The 12,473-nt window shown below is 34.9% G+C and overlaps 1 protein-coding gene across 1 annotated transcript in view; it reads right to left on the bottom strand.

The window, feature by feature from the left end:
- The window catches only part of LOC150096061 (uncharacterized), a 101,199-nt gene that overhangs the window by 52,914 nt on the left and 35,812 nt on the right, over nt 1–12,473 (bottom strand). Inside the window, exons 4-5 of the mRNA XM_090409604.1 lie at nt 7,299–7,443; nt 2,450–2,579 (exon numbers count right to left, since the gene is read on the bottom strand). Of these exons, the coding sequence (XP_090265730.1) occupies nt 2,450–2,579; nt 7,299–7,443 (275 nt within the window). The remainder of the gene's footprint in view (nt 1–2,449; nt 2,580–7,298; nt 7,444–12,473) is intronic.

Genomic DNA, 12,473 nt, shown 5'->3' on the forward strand with positions numbered 1-12,473 from the left:
TAGACATAATAAATTACGACCTAGCCTATTCTTATAATTAGATATGCAATGTATTTGGTCTTGTTCTAGAATGTTCTCTTTTCCCTCCCCAGACATACTTAAAAGGTCCAAACCCAAAGCATATTTCCCCACTCCTTTGCCACATACATAACCATGTTCAAAGGCATTTATATCTTTATCACATTTGTATACCATAGCTGAGCTTTCACACACATTTTCCCCATTCCTCCCTTGATGATCTACTTTCCCTGAATCTCTGCATTAAGTCTCAGAACAAGAAGTAATTTCTCCAGGCTTCTGATGCCAAATGAATTCAAGTGTAGGCCATCATTCTTATACAAATCTTTTCTGCCATCAAACACACCCCCACACTGCAGAAAAGAGATGGGAATTTAAATTTGAATCTAATGATTTCATATTTATAAAAATTGTTTTGGTGATGTGTTCAGTATAAACGTATTGATCAGAAGACTGGAAAAGGAAACAATAATCTAACCAAGAAAATGAAGCATAAAAATCATGTAAGCCATCCACTCAGCATATTCTTATAGAGGCAAATAAGAATGTGAATGTAATTATTGCTCTATGGGAGAAGAAATTAACACTTGGTTGTAAGACTGACTTCCAAGAGAACAAAGATGAAGTTCTTTAGAATTTTAGATGAAGAATTATTCTTCTACAGTAGATTTTCAATTTTAGGATGTGGCATTTATTTTACAGACCACCTTCAATTTACAGATCAACTTTAAACTCATTGAACTTAGTATATTACCCCTTTTCCTTCCTATTCTTTGAGAATGAAGTAAAATTTTTGCTTTCAATATTTTTCCATGTTATCATTTGTGATTTTTCCTTCCCAACTTTTAACCTATCCATTGCGCTAGTACTTTACTGTAGCTATAATACATTCACACCGTGAGTGGGCTGAGGATTTTTTTCCCCTATTATTATTAATTACATATATATATATATATATATATATATATATATATATATGTTTGTATTTTTTTGTTTATTTTTACATAGTCCAGAAACTATGCTGTAGAGACCAAGTGTGGAACTTTTTCAAGCCACCTCAGGCCCCCAATAAGCATGGTTTTGCTTATTTACTGAATTTTCATTTATCAGGGGATAAATGAAAATTCAGTAAATAAGCAAAATCAGGGGATGTGTTTTTCAGTCTAGTTAAACCATAGATAAATGAAATATAATGGATGATATATCCAAACAAATATGTGGGACTTGGCATTTTTGCTGAAATCTTGTTCATGAGTAAAGTTATGGATAGGGAGAGAACCAAGGAAATTTCAAATGGAAATGTTTCTCATTTGCACCAGTAACATTTCAAAACTAAATTAAGGGGATAAAAATCCCTTATTATTTTACAGCCAGTATGCGAAACTCTAAGATCGAAATCTACGATCTAAGAGTTTCATGCCGAAGAACTATCGGCAAATCCAAGCGTAAGTGACCACCTGGTAGTACCACACCAAGGCAACTCAAAGCAAAGGTGGAGCAAGCTCTCTCACTATCCTTGATATTTTCTCATAATGTAAAAACACACAGCTCCTAGGAGATGTAATACTGCTTTACATTATGAGAAGAGGTCACTACCCAGACCGGTTTCAACCTTTTTTGAGGTCTCATCAGTGAGTAGCTAGACCTGGATGATATCAAAGTTTAAGTGAAAAGAACTTGCATACCTTCACTATATGAATGCCAGAAAGGTGTGCCCATATATTATATTATATTAAACTAAGACGAAAAGCCAAACGGCTATTTTTTTTTCTGGCAAAGTTAATTAAATTAAGCGGATAAAAATCCCTTATTATTTTACAGCCAGTATGCATCTTAGTTTAATATAATATAATATATGAGCACACCTTTCTGGCATTCGTATAGTGAAGGTATGCAAGTTCTTTTCACTTAAACTTTGATATCATCCAGGTCTAGCTACTCACTGATGAGACCTCAAAAAAAGGTTGAAACCGGTCTGGGTAGTGACCTCTCCTCATAATGTAAAGCAGTATTACATCTCCTAGGAGCTGTGTTTTTACATTATGAGAAAATATCAAGGATAGTGAGAGATCTTGCTCCACCTTTGCTTTGAGTTGCCTTGGCGTGGTACTACCAGGTGGTCACTTACGCGTGGATTCGCCGATAGTTCTTCGGCATGAAACTCTCAGATCGTAGTTTTCGATCTTAGAGTTTTGCATACTGGCTGTAAAATAATAAGGGATTTTTATTCCCTTAATTTAATTAACTTTGCCAGAAAAAAAAAAATAGCCGTTTGGATTTTCATTTCAAAACTGTCTCAAACTTTCAAAATTGAAAAACAAATTATGTTTTAAGCATTGTTTTAATGTGATTGGAACACAATTCTCATGAGAATGTCTTAAAAATTGTATATTATATAATTATTATAGCATAGCCTTTTCATAATTAGTACCTGAGTAGTATCGTTTTTGCATCGTGAAGTGCCAGCAAAATAGTTTGGGGCTGGATTTCCTTCTCCAAAAGGGCACTGATTAATATCAATCCTGTCAAAATCCAACTCAAGAACTGCAACTGCAACATAACTGAATAAGGAATAAAGGAAAGAAAGAAATCAATTTAAAGTATATATACAAAACAAACTTTCTCAGAAAACAATTATAAAAACACTAGTTCAATTAGGTTATTGCTACTATAACAATACAAGTAATTATAACATTCAATAGCAAACTGAAAGGCAGTGATCGAAAATCGCAATTTTCAATATTTCAATGATTTATGTCATTGAGAAAGTGAAATACAAAGAAATGCATCTCAGAAAAATCAATATTGTGGAAATAATAATAAAATAAAATGACATTAATTCGATTCCCGTCGTCGATGTGAGGAGCTTAAGGATCTATTTCAGACATAGCCAAGTTAGCTGGTCTTGGGCGTGGACAGCAGGGTTTTTCTCCCCAGTTTATCTGTGGTTTTTTCCTCCCTCAAGCAGGCAAACCGGCCTCCCCTCAAACACACGCAGCTACAGCCATAGAATATACCAAGAGGTATATTCTGTGGCTGTAGAATATACCTCTTGGTATATTCGATGGTATCTTCTGTATCACCTTATCCTCAGTATGGGTATGACTTAGAAGTTCTTAAGATAACTCTGTAACAGGCCAGTAGGCCTAACACATAGAAGGAAGAAGAATAAAAATAACGTAGAATCTAAAGAGGAAATGGAGGCACTAATATTCAATTTACAAATTACTAACAGAAAAATGAAATAACTATATCTGACTAAATAAATTAATTATTTTTCAATATTCCAGACCTTCATTTTGCAGCCATGCTCAGTAGCATTTATGCTATATATATACATTGGACATTACTACAAAAACACTGATGGTAAACCACAGTATTTACACTAAAGTTAATTATTAAAATACATGACATCTGGTGTGAAAAAAAAAACTGCATTATACTAAAGATTGGGGAGGGGGGGATTGCTTAAGGATCAAAGCTAGATAACTGGAAGGGAATATCCACATAGCCTTTTAAGTAAACATGCAGAACTGATCACAGCTTCTAACCTAATGTCCAGTCCTCATTTTCTTGTAGCTACTAACCTTGGGACAAGGATTGACTGATGACTGGACCAGTCAGGCTAGGGTTCAAAGCAGGTATTGCATTGCTGGGACTGGGCAAAACTGTCCATTGATAAAACAATTGAATCCAAACGTGATCATTTCATTTTCAGTAGAATAAATTGCATATTCTACTGAAAAGTTTTAAAAAGAAAGTCAAGCAAGTTTTAGAGACTAACTGAATAGACAAATATTATTCATTTGTAAATAAGAACCAAACCTTGAAGACTCACTGGCAGACCAGACTGAAGAAAATATTGTTTCAGCTAGAGAGGTATGCAGGAAAGTTGTCTGCTTTCCTGCATACCTTCTGGATTTTCTATCCTAGCATTTGCTAGGATAGAAAATCCAGAACTGCATGCTGGACTCAGGAAGTTAAAGAGGCAGTCATTAAAAAGAAGAAAGCATATCAAAACTTCCTAGCAAATGCATATGTAACCATGTGCTCTGAGAGAATACAGAGAAAAATGCAAGCAAGCAAATCAGTGTGTAGAAAATATCACATCACCAAATTCTTGACATATACACTCATGGGGAATACATAACACTTATGATGCTACTACATGAAAACATTACTAACTTTCCACTGAAACTTTTCCTCCAAATTAGGCTGTTGCCCGCAAGAGTTCAAATAGGGTCCATTCTCAGTCATTTAAGGAAGAACTTCTAACTGTCCCAATACATCTTAAATCTTCCTCCACCATCTTGGAATCCAATATCTGTTTTGCTTTCCTCTATCTCAATAACACATAAGATTAGCTCTGCTTAAACATTCCTGAATGCCAATAATGTCAAGTTCTATCCTTGACATCTTCATTTTTAATATGATTCTACCACTGATACCATCTGTTCACTTTTTCTCACAACGCTCTCAATCAATAGTCAGCAGTCTTTGATCAAATGGTTCACTTCCAACCTTTATCATATCTGATTACTCTTACAGTACTCTTTTCCTTCATTCCTAAGCTTTATTAATAGCCCCCAGTACATTTTGCAACTTTCTGATATTTATCTTCTATATTCTTACCAGTCTTCCAAAGAGTTTTGTTTATCTACTTTTATGCACTGCTTTGCTTTCTTATATTTTTCTCTGTAATCATTTAGAACATATTCAAACATTCTCTTGCTAGAAACTTTCAATATGCTTTATTCTTTACCAGGGCTGCCTCTTTCACTTCTTGCACATACACCAAGGAGTTCTGATTTTTCTATCTTAGCAGATAACTTCACATCATGCCTCTCTGGATGAATCAATCAATGATTTTTTTCAGAATTTGCCAGTAAAACTGCTTATAAAGAATAGTTTACAAACCCCTTCATTTTTCTTCCAATAATATTTGTATAATTAAGTTCACCTCTGAAACTACTCAACTTGATTCTTTTAAAAACTTACATGTTTCCTTACACGTTTTTCTTTTCAGTATGTTATTCAATTTTATTCTGCTAAAAACTAAACAGTGATCATTTCCTACTTCAAATCCTCTGTATATGCTTGTGTCCTGAATCAGCATGAAAATATCACTATCCACAATAATATAGTCAATAAGACTTTTTCTTGTTTATTGTATTTTCCCTTCATGTAAAGTTGTGCACATATTTATGTTGGAAAATGGTGAGAAATCTAGCAGATGCTTGCCGTTATTATTGGCTTTGCTCTTTTCTCCAAATTTCCCCCCAAAATTCTATGTCTGGTAATCATTGAGCAATAAATACAAAATGTTATATTCAGGCAATGACAATCAAGGAAAAGAAGGAGTAGCAACAGTATTCAACACAAAATACGAGGCTAATCTTCTTGAATGGCAGGCAGTCTGAAGTAGAGTAATGTGGGCAAATATGAGAATGGGGAACTGGACAATGAGACTTATTTGTGCTATGGTCCCACAGAAGGTTCTACTAAGGTAGAAGTGGAAGAATTTTTTGAGACTTTAGAAAAAGCAACTGACCAAATGAAAAAGGAAAAGTTGGTCCTTGTTGGGGATCTAAATGGCAGAGTAGGAAACGATTGTCAGACATACAAAAATATTTCGGGAAAATTTGGAGAAAAGAGCAAAGCTAATAATAATGGCAAATATCTGTTGGATTTCTGCTCAGGACATGGACTGGTTATTATTAACATCATGTTTCAACATAAAAATGTGCACAAATTCATATGGAGAGAAGAGGCAAGGAATAAGAAAAGTCTCATTGACTATGTTATTGTTGATAGTGATGTTTTCTCCCTGGTGCAGGACACCAGAGTGTACAGAGGATTTGAAATTGGAAGTGATCACTATTTAGTCTTGAGCAGGATAAAAGTGAATTTCATATTGAAAAGAATAACATGTAAGAAAGTTTTAAAGTGAATAAAAGTTGAGCAGCTCTCAGATGTGAACTGTAGACTAAAATACACAAAGATTATTGAAGAAAAAATGAAAGAGTTTGACAACAGGAACCAAACCTTGGTTCCTGTTTTCAAATGTAAGACAAATGTAAGAAATCTAAGCAAAAGTCATGAATGGACTTTGGCAAGAACATAGAAAATAAATATCAGGAAGGTGGCAAGATATTCTGGAGGTTGTTGAAGAAGCTCAGAAATGGAGGAAAGAATGCTGTAAAAGCAATTAGAGATGATAAAGGTGACATGAAAACAGGAGAAAAGGATATCCTTAAAGCATAGAGTAATTACTTCGAAAAATTGCTAAATGAAACAAGCAGTGAGGACAGTAATGGTGTAAATTTTTCATGTAGTACTATCATATCCTATACACCCCTTGAGGGTATATATATCTGGAATTTGATGAATGATGATGTTTTTACCAAAGTCTTCCCATTACTTTTGTTTAGCTTGTTTCTCACATGCCTCACTTTCTTACATTTTTCTCTGTATTCTTTCAGAGCATATGCTGAAAGGGTGATCTTTGCAATACATCTTAACCACATTTTGGAATAAATGTTTGTAATTAAATAAATTTCATAAGAAATGCTAAAGCATAATATATTATTATCCTCACTATAACAAATCAAAAAAATCCCAGCCAAAGTCCTAGTATCAATGCTGCACTAAAGGAAATTCACTATAACAGTCTCTTTTCTTGCTATAGTGGGATCAATGGTAACTCTTTAAATATCAATTAGTTAATTTCAATACAGTTTAAAATGTGCTAAAAGTATTGAGGCCAGTCAACATTTACTATTGAAAATACTGTTATAACAAAAAGTTATAATAAATTCACTCACCATAACCAAACTACAGAAACTTTCTGACTAAAGTTTTATATCTATAATGCTATTGTAGAGGAATGTCATAGCAAATTATTAAATAAACTATTCCTATGATTTCCCATAACTCTGCTATAGTGAGAGTCAGATGTAAGTGAATATATGGCAAATTCATACAGTCTCATTCACCGAGTTTTTGTTGCAAGAAAGTGGAACATACTGTAATTAGTATATTTAACTAGTGAAGATGGTATAAAGGCACCTCATTTTTTTAAGCTAAAAAGAATTCAAATAACATTCTAAATCTAAAAAGAATTTAATGATTTTAATCATAGAAAAACATAGAGTAACTAAAATAATTATTCAGATTATCTATGATACAAATAAATGTAGCTTTTACTAGAAATTTTAATGATCACATATAGTACCAGTAATGAGTTCAAATAATATGCTCGTGTTTCTTAAATAACTTACGTGGGAATCTCAATATGTCTCCACTGTGTATGTCTAGGGTAAATATCTGGTATAGGCACTGTGGCACCAAATATCCACTTATTTGATCTCCCACAGTCAAAATATGGTTTTGACCATTTTACTGGTCCAGGATAATCAGAAGGGGCTAAAATTTTAAAAACATAACACATTGTTTATTTTTTCTACAATATATATATAACAGCATATAAATTATATTCTCAAAAGTACTATATTCGGATATGCCTACAGAAAGAATGGTCAAAAATTCCCAATAATCACTATTGTATACTTGTGGAAAGTATGCTCCATATAATTCCTGTAGTCATCGCAGCCAAAGGAAGTCCTACATCTTATTAAAGTGAGTGCCATGGCTGTTTGTTCCTCACAATATGGTGTATGTTGACTTCTTTCCAAGTAGTGCATATGCATACACATTTCTTAGAAGTGACATTTTTAGAGTATCATTGCAGTTAGATTGCATTAACTGTGAAGAGTTTCATAGTATTTTTTGAAGTCTCAAACTTAAATGGACTTGTGAAGACTTTTTGTGTTGCCCTATAGGATCTCCTTGTTCTTCAAGAACTAATCGAAATGATAGTCTAAAAATGTAAAATCTGGGAAAGAGTGAGTTTGAACTCTCGCTAATAACTTGGAGTTACTTAAGCCAAATAACAGGGATGAGGCATCCAATCACCTTTATGGAATGTGGAGAACTGACTGGGGCTTTTTTACCTGATGTCCAGTCCTCACTTCATGTGGTGTGTCCCATTAGTAGGTATCTACTGGTACTAAATGAATGAGAATAAGCTGGGCAATTGGCTTAAACCACAAATACACATTATGGTATAACATGATGAGATTTCATGCTTTCTGGGACTTAGTTGCACAAGATCCCTACTGTTTCATCGGTGATTCAGGAAAAACAGTGAAAAGTCAGCTACTGGAACAGATCCAAGCTCACTATCTAGAAGAAGAAGAACAAGCCCAACATCAGAAGAATTAAAGATAGTAACCATCAATACAAGGAGTATTAATGAAAAGGATATCGAACTTGCAGAAGAATTGAAAACTTATCACATAAACATAATTAGCATTACATAGACAAAGAAGACAAAAACAGATCAGATATTACTAAAGTATAGTAGGATGTTGTATTTGGGCAATAACAATCAAGGAAAGGAAGGAGTAGAGATAGCATTCAACACCAAACATGAAAATAAACTTTTTGATTGGAAGGCAGTTTCAAGTAAAATTACGTGTGCAATTTCTTCTAAGGAAGAAGTGGAGGAATTTTTAGAGTCATTAAAGCAGGCAACAATCATAAAGAAAATGGAAAAAGTGGCATTTCGAGATTTAAACAGCAGAGTAGGAAATGAATCACACCAGGCATATAGGAACATTTTGGGAAAATTTGAAGTAAAGGACAAAGCTAATAATAACAATAAGTATCTGCAGGATTTCTGATCAGGATATGGACTATTCATTGCTAATATCATGTACCAACATAAAGATGTGCACACGTTCACATGGAAAGAAGATGCAAGAAATAAGAAAAGTCTCATTGACTATATTATTGTTCATAGAGATATATTCATGCTGATTCAGGATAATACAAGAGTGTACAAAGGATTTGAAATTGGAAGTGACCATCACTTAGTGCTAAGTAGGATAAAAATGGGTATTACATTGAAAAGAACAGCATGTAAGGTCTTAAAAATAATTCAAGTTCAGCAGCTTTTACAGGTATGTAGACTCAACTATACAAACATTATTGAAGAAAAAATGAAACAGTTTGAAAACAAGAAACAAACCTTGGAGTCTCCATGGCATGCTCTGAAGAAAACATTGTTTGATTGATTCAGTAGAGAAGTGTGTGGTGAAGTTGTCTGCAATAATAGAAAAATAAGTCCACCACCATGGTGGACACAAGATGTTAAACAAGGGGGGGCAGTCCTGGTCAAGAAGAAAGCATACTGAAAGTTCCTTGCAAATAAGTCAGTAGATACCCTAAACGAATACAGAGAAACATACAAGAGAGCTAAGCTATGTGTAAAAATAGTTAAGTCATGGTAAGACTTTGGTTAGAATATAGAAAGTAAATATCAGAAAGGTGGCAAAATGTTCTGGCGGCTATTGGAAAAGATTAGAAACAGAGGAAAGAGTACTGTAAAAGGAATCGGAGATGATATGAAAACTTAAGGATATCCTAGTTATCTGGACTGCTTTGAACGACTGTTTAATGAAACAGGCAATGAGAATCAGCAGCTGAAAATTTTCATGAGGAATGCAAACAGAAGTACATATCAATACTCGAGATAGAAAAAGCCATCAAAAACTTGAAATGTGAAAAGGCAATTGAGGTAGATGACATTCAATGAGAAATGCTCAAATAAGGAGGTATAAAAGTTTAGAATGGCTACACTGCTAAACTTTTATAGTTCCTAGTTCCCATCTATAAAAAAAAGGAATAAAGCTCAACGTGAGAATCACAGATAAATCTCTCTATTAAGTATTCTAGGTAAGATTTATGCAAGCATACTTGAAAAGAGTAACTATTATTTTTCAGGAAATAACGTATACTAAAATGTTAATTATAAAAACTTTAATACTTTCCTATATTTCGGCAACATCACATTGCCATCATCAGAGCTCACAAAAAAAAAAACACACAGGCACTAACATTAGGCAAATGAGGCTCAACAAAACACTCTTTTAAGACTCTGGGCCTAGAGTCTTAAAAGAGTGTCCCCTAGTTGTGCTAAATTGGGTAATCTTGGCTGTTGGACAAGATCTTAGGATGAATGCTTCCCAAATTTGAGGCATTCTCATGCACCCAAATTTGTTGACGTTTGGAAAGTTTTTCAGGGTTGAGGCAGATTCAAGGAATAGCCTTTCATATTTGTATTTGTTGTGGTGTAATAGAGTGGCCTTCTTCCAGCATATCTATGGTGGGTGTCCAAAGCATGGGCAAGCAAGTCCTGAGTGGCTATATTAGTAGAATCGGATGTAGTCCTTGAGTTCAGAAATTCTGATATTCGTTGTCCTGACTGTTTGGCTGTATTAGGACAGTTTGCAACTTCAAGGGACCTTGAAGGATCTTAGCCACATTACCTGGACCTACCTGGTAGGTCTAAGGAATGTGGATGGTCTTTAGTGGAGCATATAAGAGATGCCAATTTTATGTGATCTGCAAGTGGTTGTAAAGGTTGTATTTCCTTAACATTTTTGTCAATTTTTCAGATGTTTCCCAGATATATGGAATGGTGTTCGGTCTTGAGTAATCTCTGCTCTGAAGAAGGAGGGTGGGGGGGAGGGAGTTGTGGTTACAGAATTTTAATATTTTTTTGGATATTTGAGGGATTGTAGCCATTGGCTAAGAAAGTGTTGAGGATATGGTCAAGTTCAGCAGTTTGGGCACTGTTATCAGAACTGATTAATTTTTCCCTGTTATACAGGGTATTTATAAACCCATATTGTTGGACGGGGGGTAACTGCTGGAGAATGTATCTACCTATATATGTAGGTTTTCTGCATACGGAGAATGCTAGGGATCCATCAGGCTCACTTGTAATCAGTGTCTAGAAATGGGAGAGTGTTGTTGTTTTCCTTTTCTAAGGTAAACTGGATACTGGTGTGTTGATTGTTTAGATGTGTGAAGAAACTGTAGAGTGCATCCAGGCCATGTGGCCAAATAGAGAACACATTGTCCATGTAGTATAGCCAGACAGTGGGTTTATGTGGAGCAAAGTTTAATGCTTTTTTCTTCAAAGGTCTCCATGGGCAGGGGTGGAGAAAGTGGAGAACATGCGGCAGTCCACTCCATCTGTTTGTAGAATCTTCCTTGCCAAACGAAATAGTCTGAGTTCATGGTGAACTGAAACAGGGCTGAGATAACAAGAGGAAATATGGGCTTGATGAGATCTGAGGTATCTTTGGGTAGGACATTAGTGAATAAAGAGGAGACATCAAAACTAACCATTATGTTAGTGTGTTTGGAGTGTGAGGTTTTCTATACTGGCTTTAAAGTTGGCTAAGTTTTTTTTTTGTGTGTGTGTAAGCACTTTGGCTAAATATTTGGCTAATTTGTATGTGGGCGAATCAATGTCGTTCACAATGGGACATGATGGCACATTTTGTTTATGGATTTTTGGTGGTCCGTATATCTGGGAGGGGGGGGGGGGGGAGTCTAGAGTTATAAGGTTTTAGTTTGTTTGTAACTTTCACGCAGGCCTAGAGGTAACTGTTTTAAGAAGCTTATGGATTGTTCCAATCTGTGTACTGATAGGATCATACTCTATAAGGAGGGAGGTAAAATGATCTAGGAGTAAGGAAGCGAAAAAAAAAAAACAAGAAAAATTAGTGGAAGATAACTTTGGAGAAGAACAAGTTGGATTCAGGTCAAAATAGAGGTTGAGATCCGACTTTCACTTTACGACAAACAGTTGAGAATTCACAGGAATATGACAAGGATTTATACTCGAGTTTTGTGGATCTGGAAAATGCACATGACAAGGCACCCAGAGAAAACTTTTTCAAAACACTATACTGAGCAATACACAGTCTATATTTGAGTTGTAAGTCAGCAGTTAGAATTACAGGAAATACACCATCCCCACTGTTATTCATTATCTATATTAGGGGTTCCCAATCTTTTTTGTCATCATCACACCTCTCTTTAGTGTAATCTTAATGTACACACCTCCCCTAAAAATCCAAACACTAAAATGAACACAAATGAACAATGAACTTTATTTTTAATAAAGATATAAAAAATAAAAAAATGTTCAAATGAAACAAAAATAATTATTTATCCTAAATAATTATATTATTATTATTATTATTCCTGATACCTCCAAGGAGTCCGAAGACTCATCGCGGGAGGACATCTTCAACTATCTCTACACCTTACCTCAACTACGAATCAACGCCATCTACCGCCCACCTCCAACACCACCACAACTAGTAATTTTTGTCTGTAAATTGCGTGTGTTCTGAAGGGCCGATTTGTATGTATGCGGGATGAAAAACCCGAGTTTCCGGGAGAAAAAACCCTGCTACCTCCGTATGAGATCGGCTAACTCACCATCGATTGAAATCGACCAGATAAAGATTCCTCCCGTCGAGACGAGAATCGAACTGAGGCCTATTCCAATCGAAGGGCGCAATGTACCGTTG

Source organism: Typopeltis vanoorti, chromosome 19 (assembly GCF_054136105.1).
Source record: "Typopeltis vanoorti isolate ZY-2024b chromosome 19, IOZ_Tvanoo_1.0, whole genome shotgun sequence".
Lineage (NCBI taxonomy): Eukaryota > Metazoa > Arthropoda > Arachnida > Uropygi > Thelyphonidae > Typopeltis > Typopeltis vanoorti.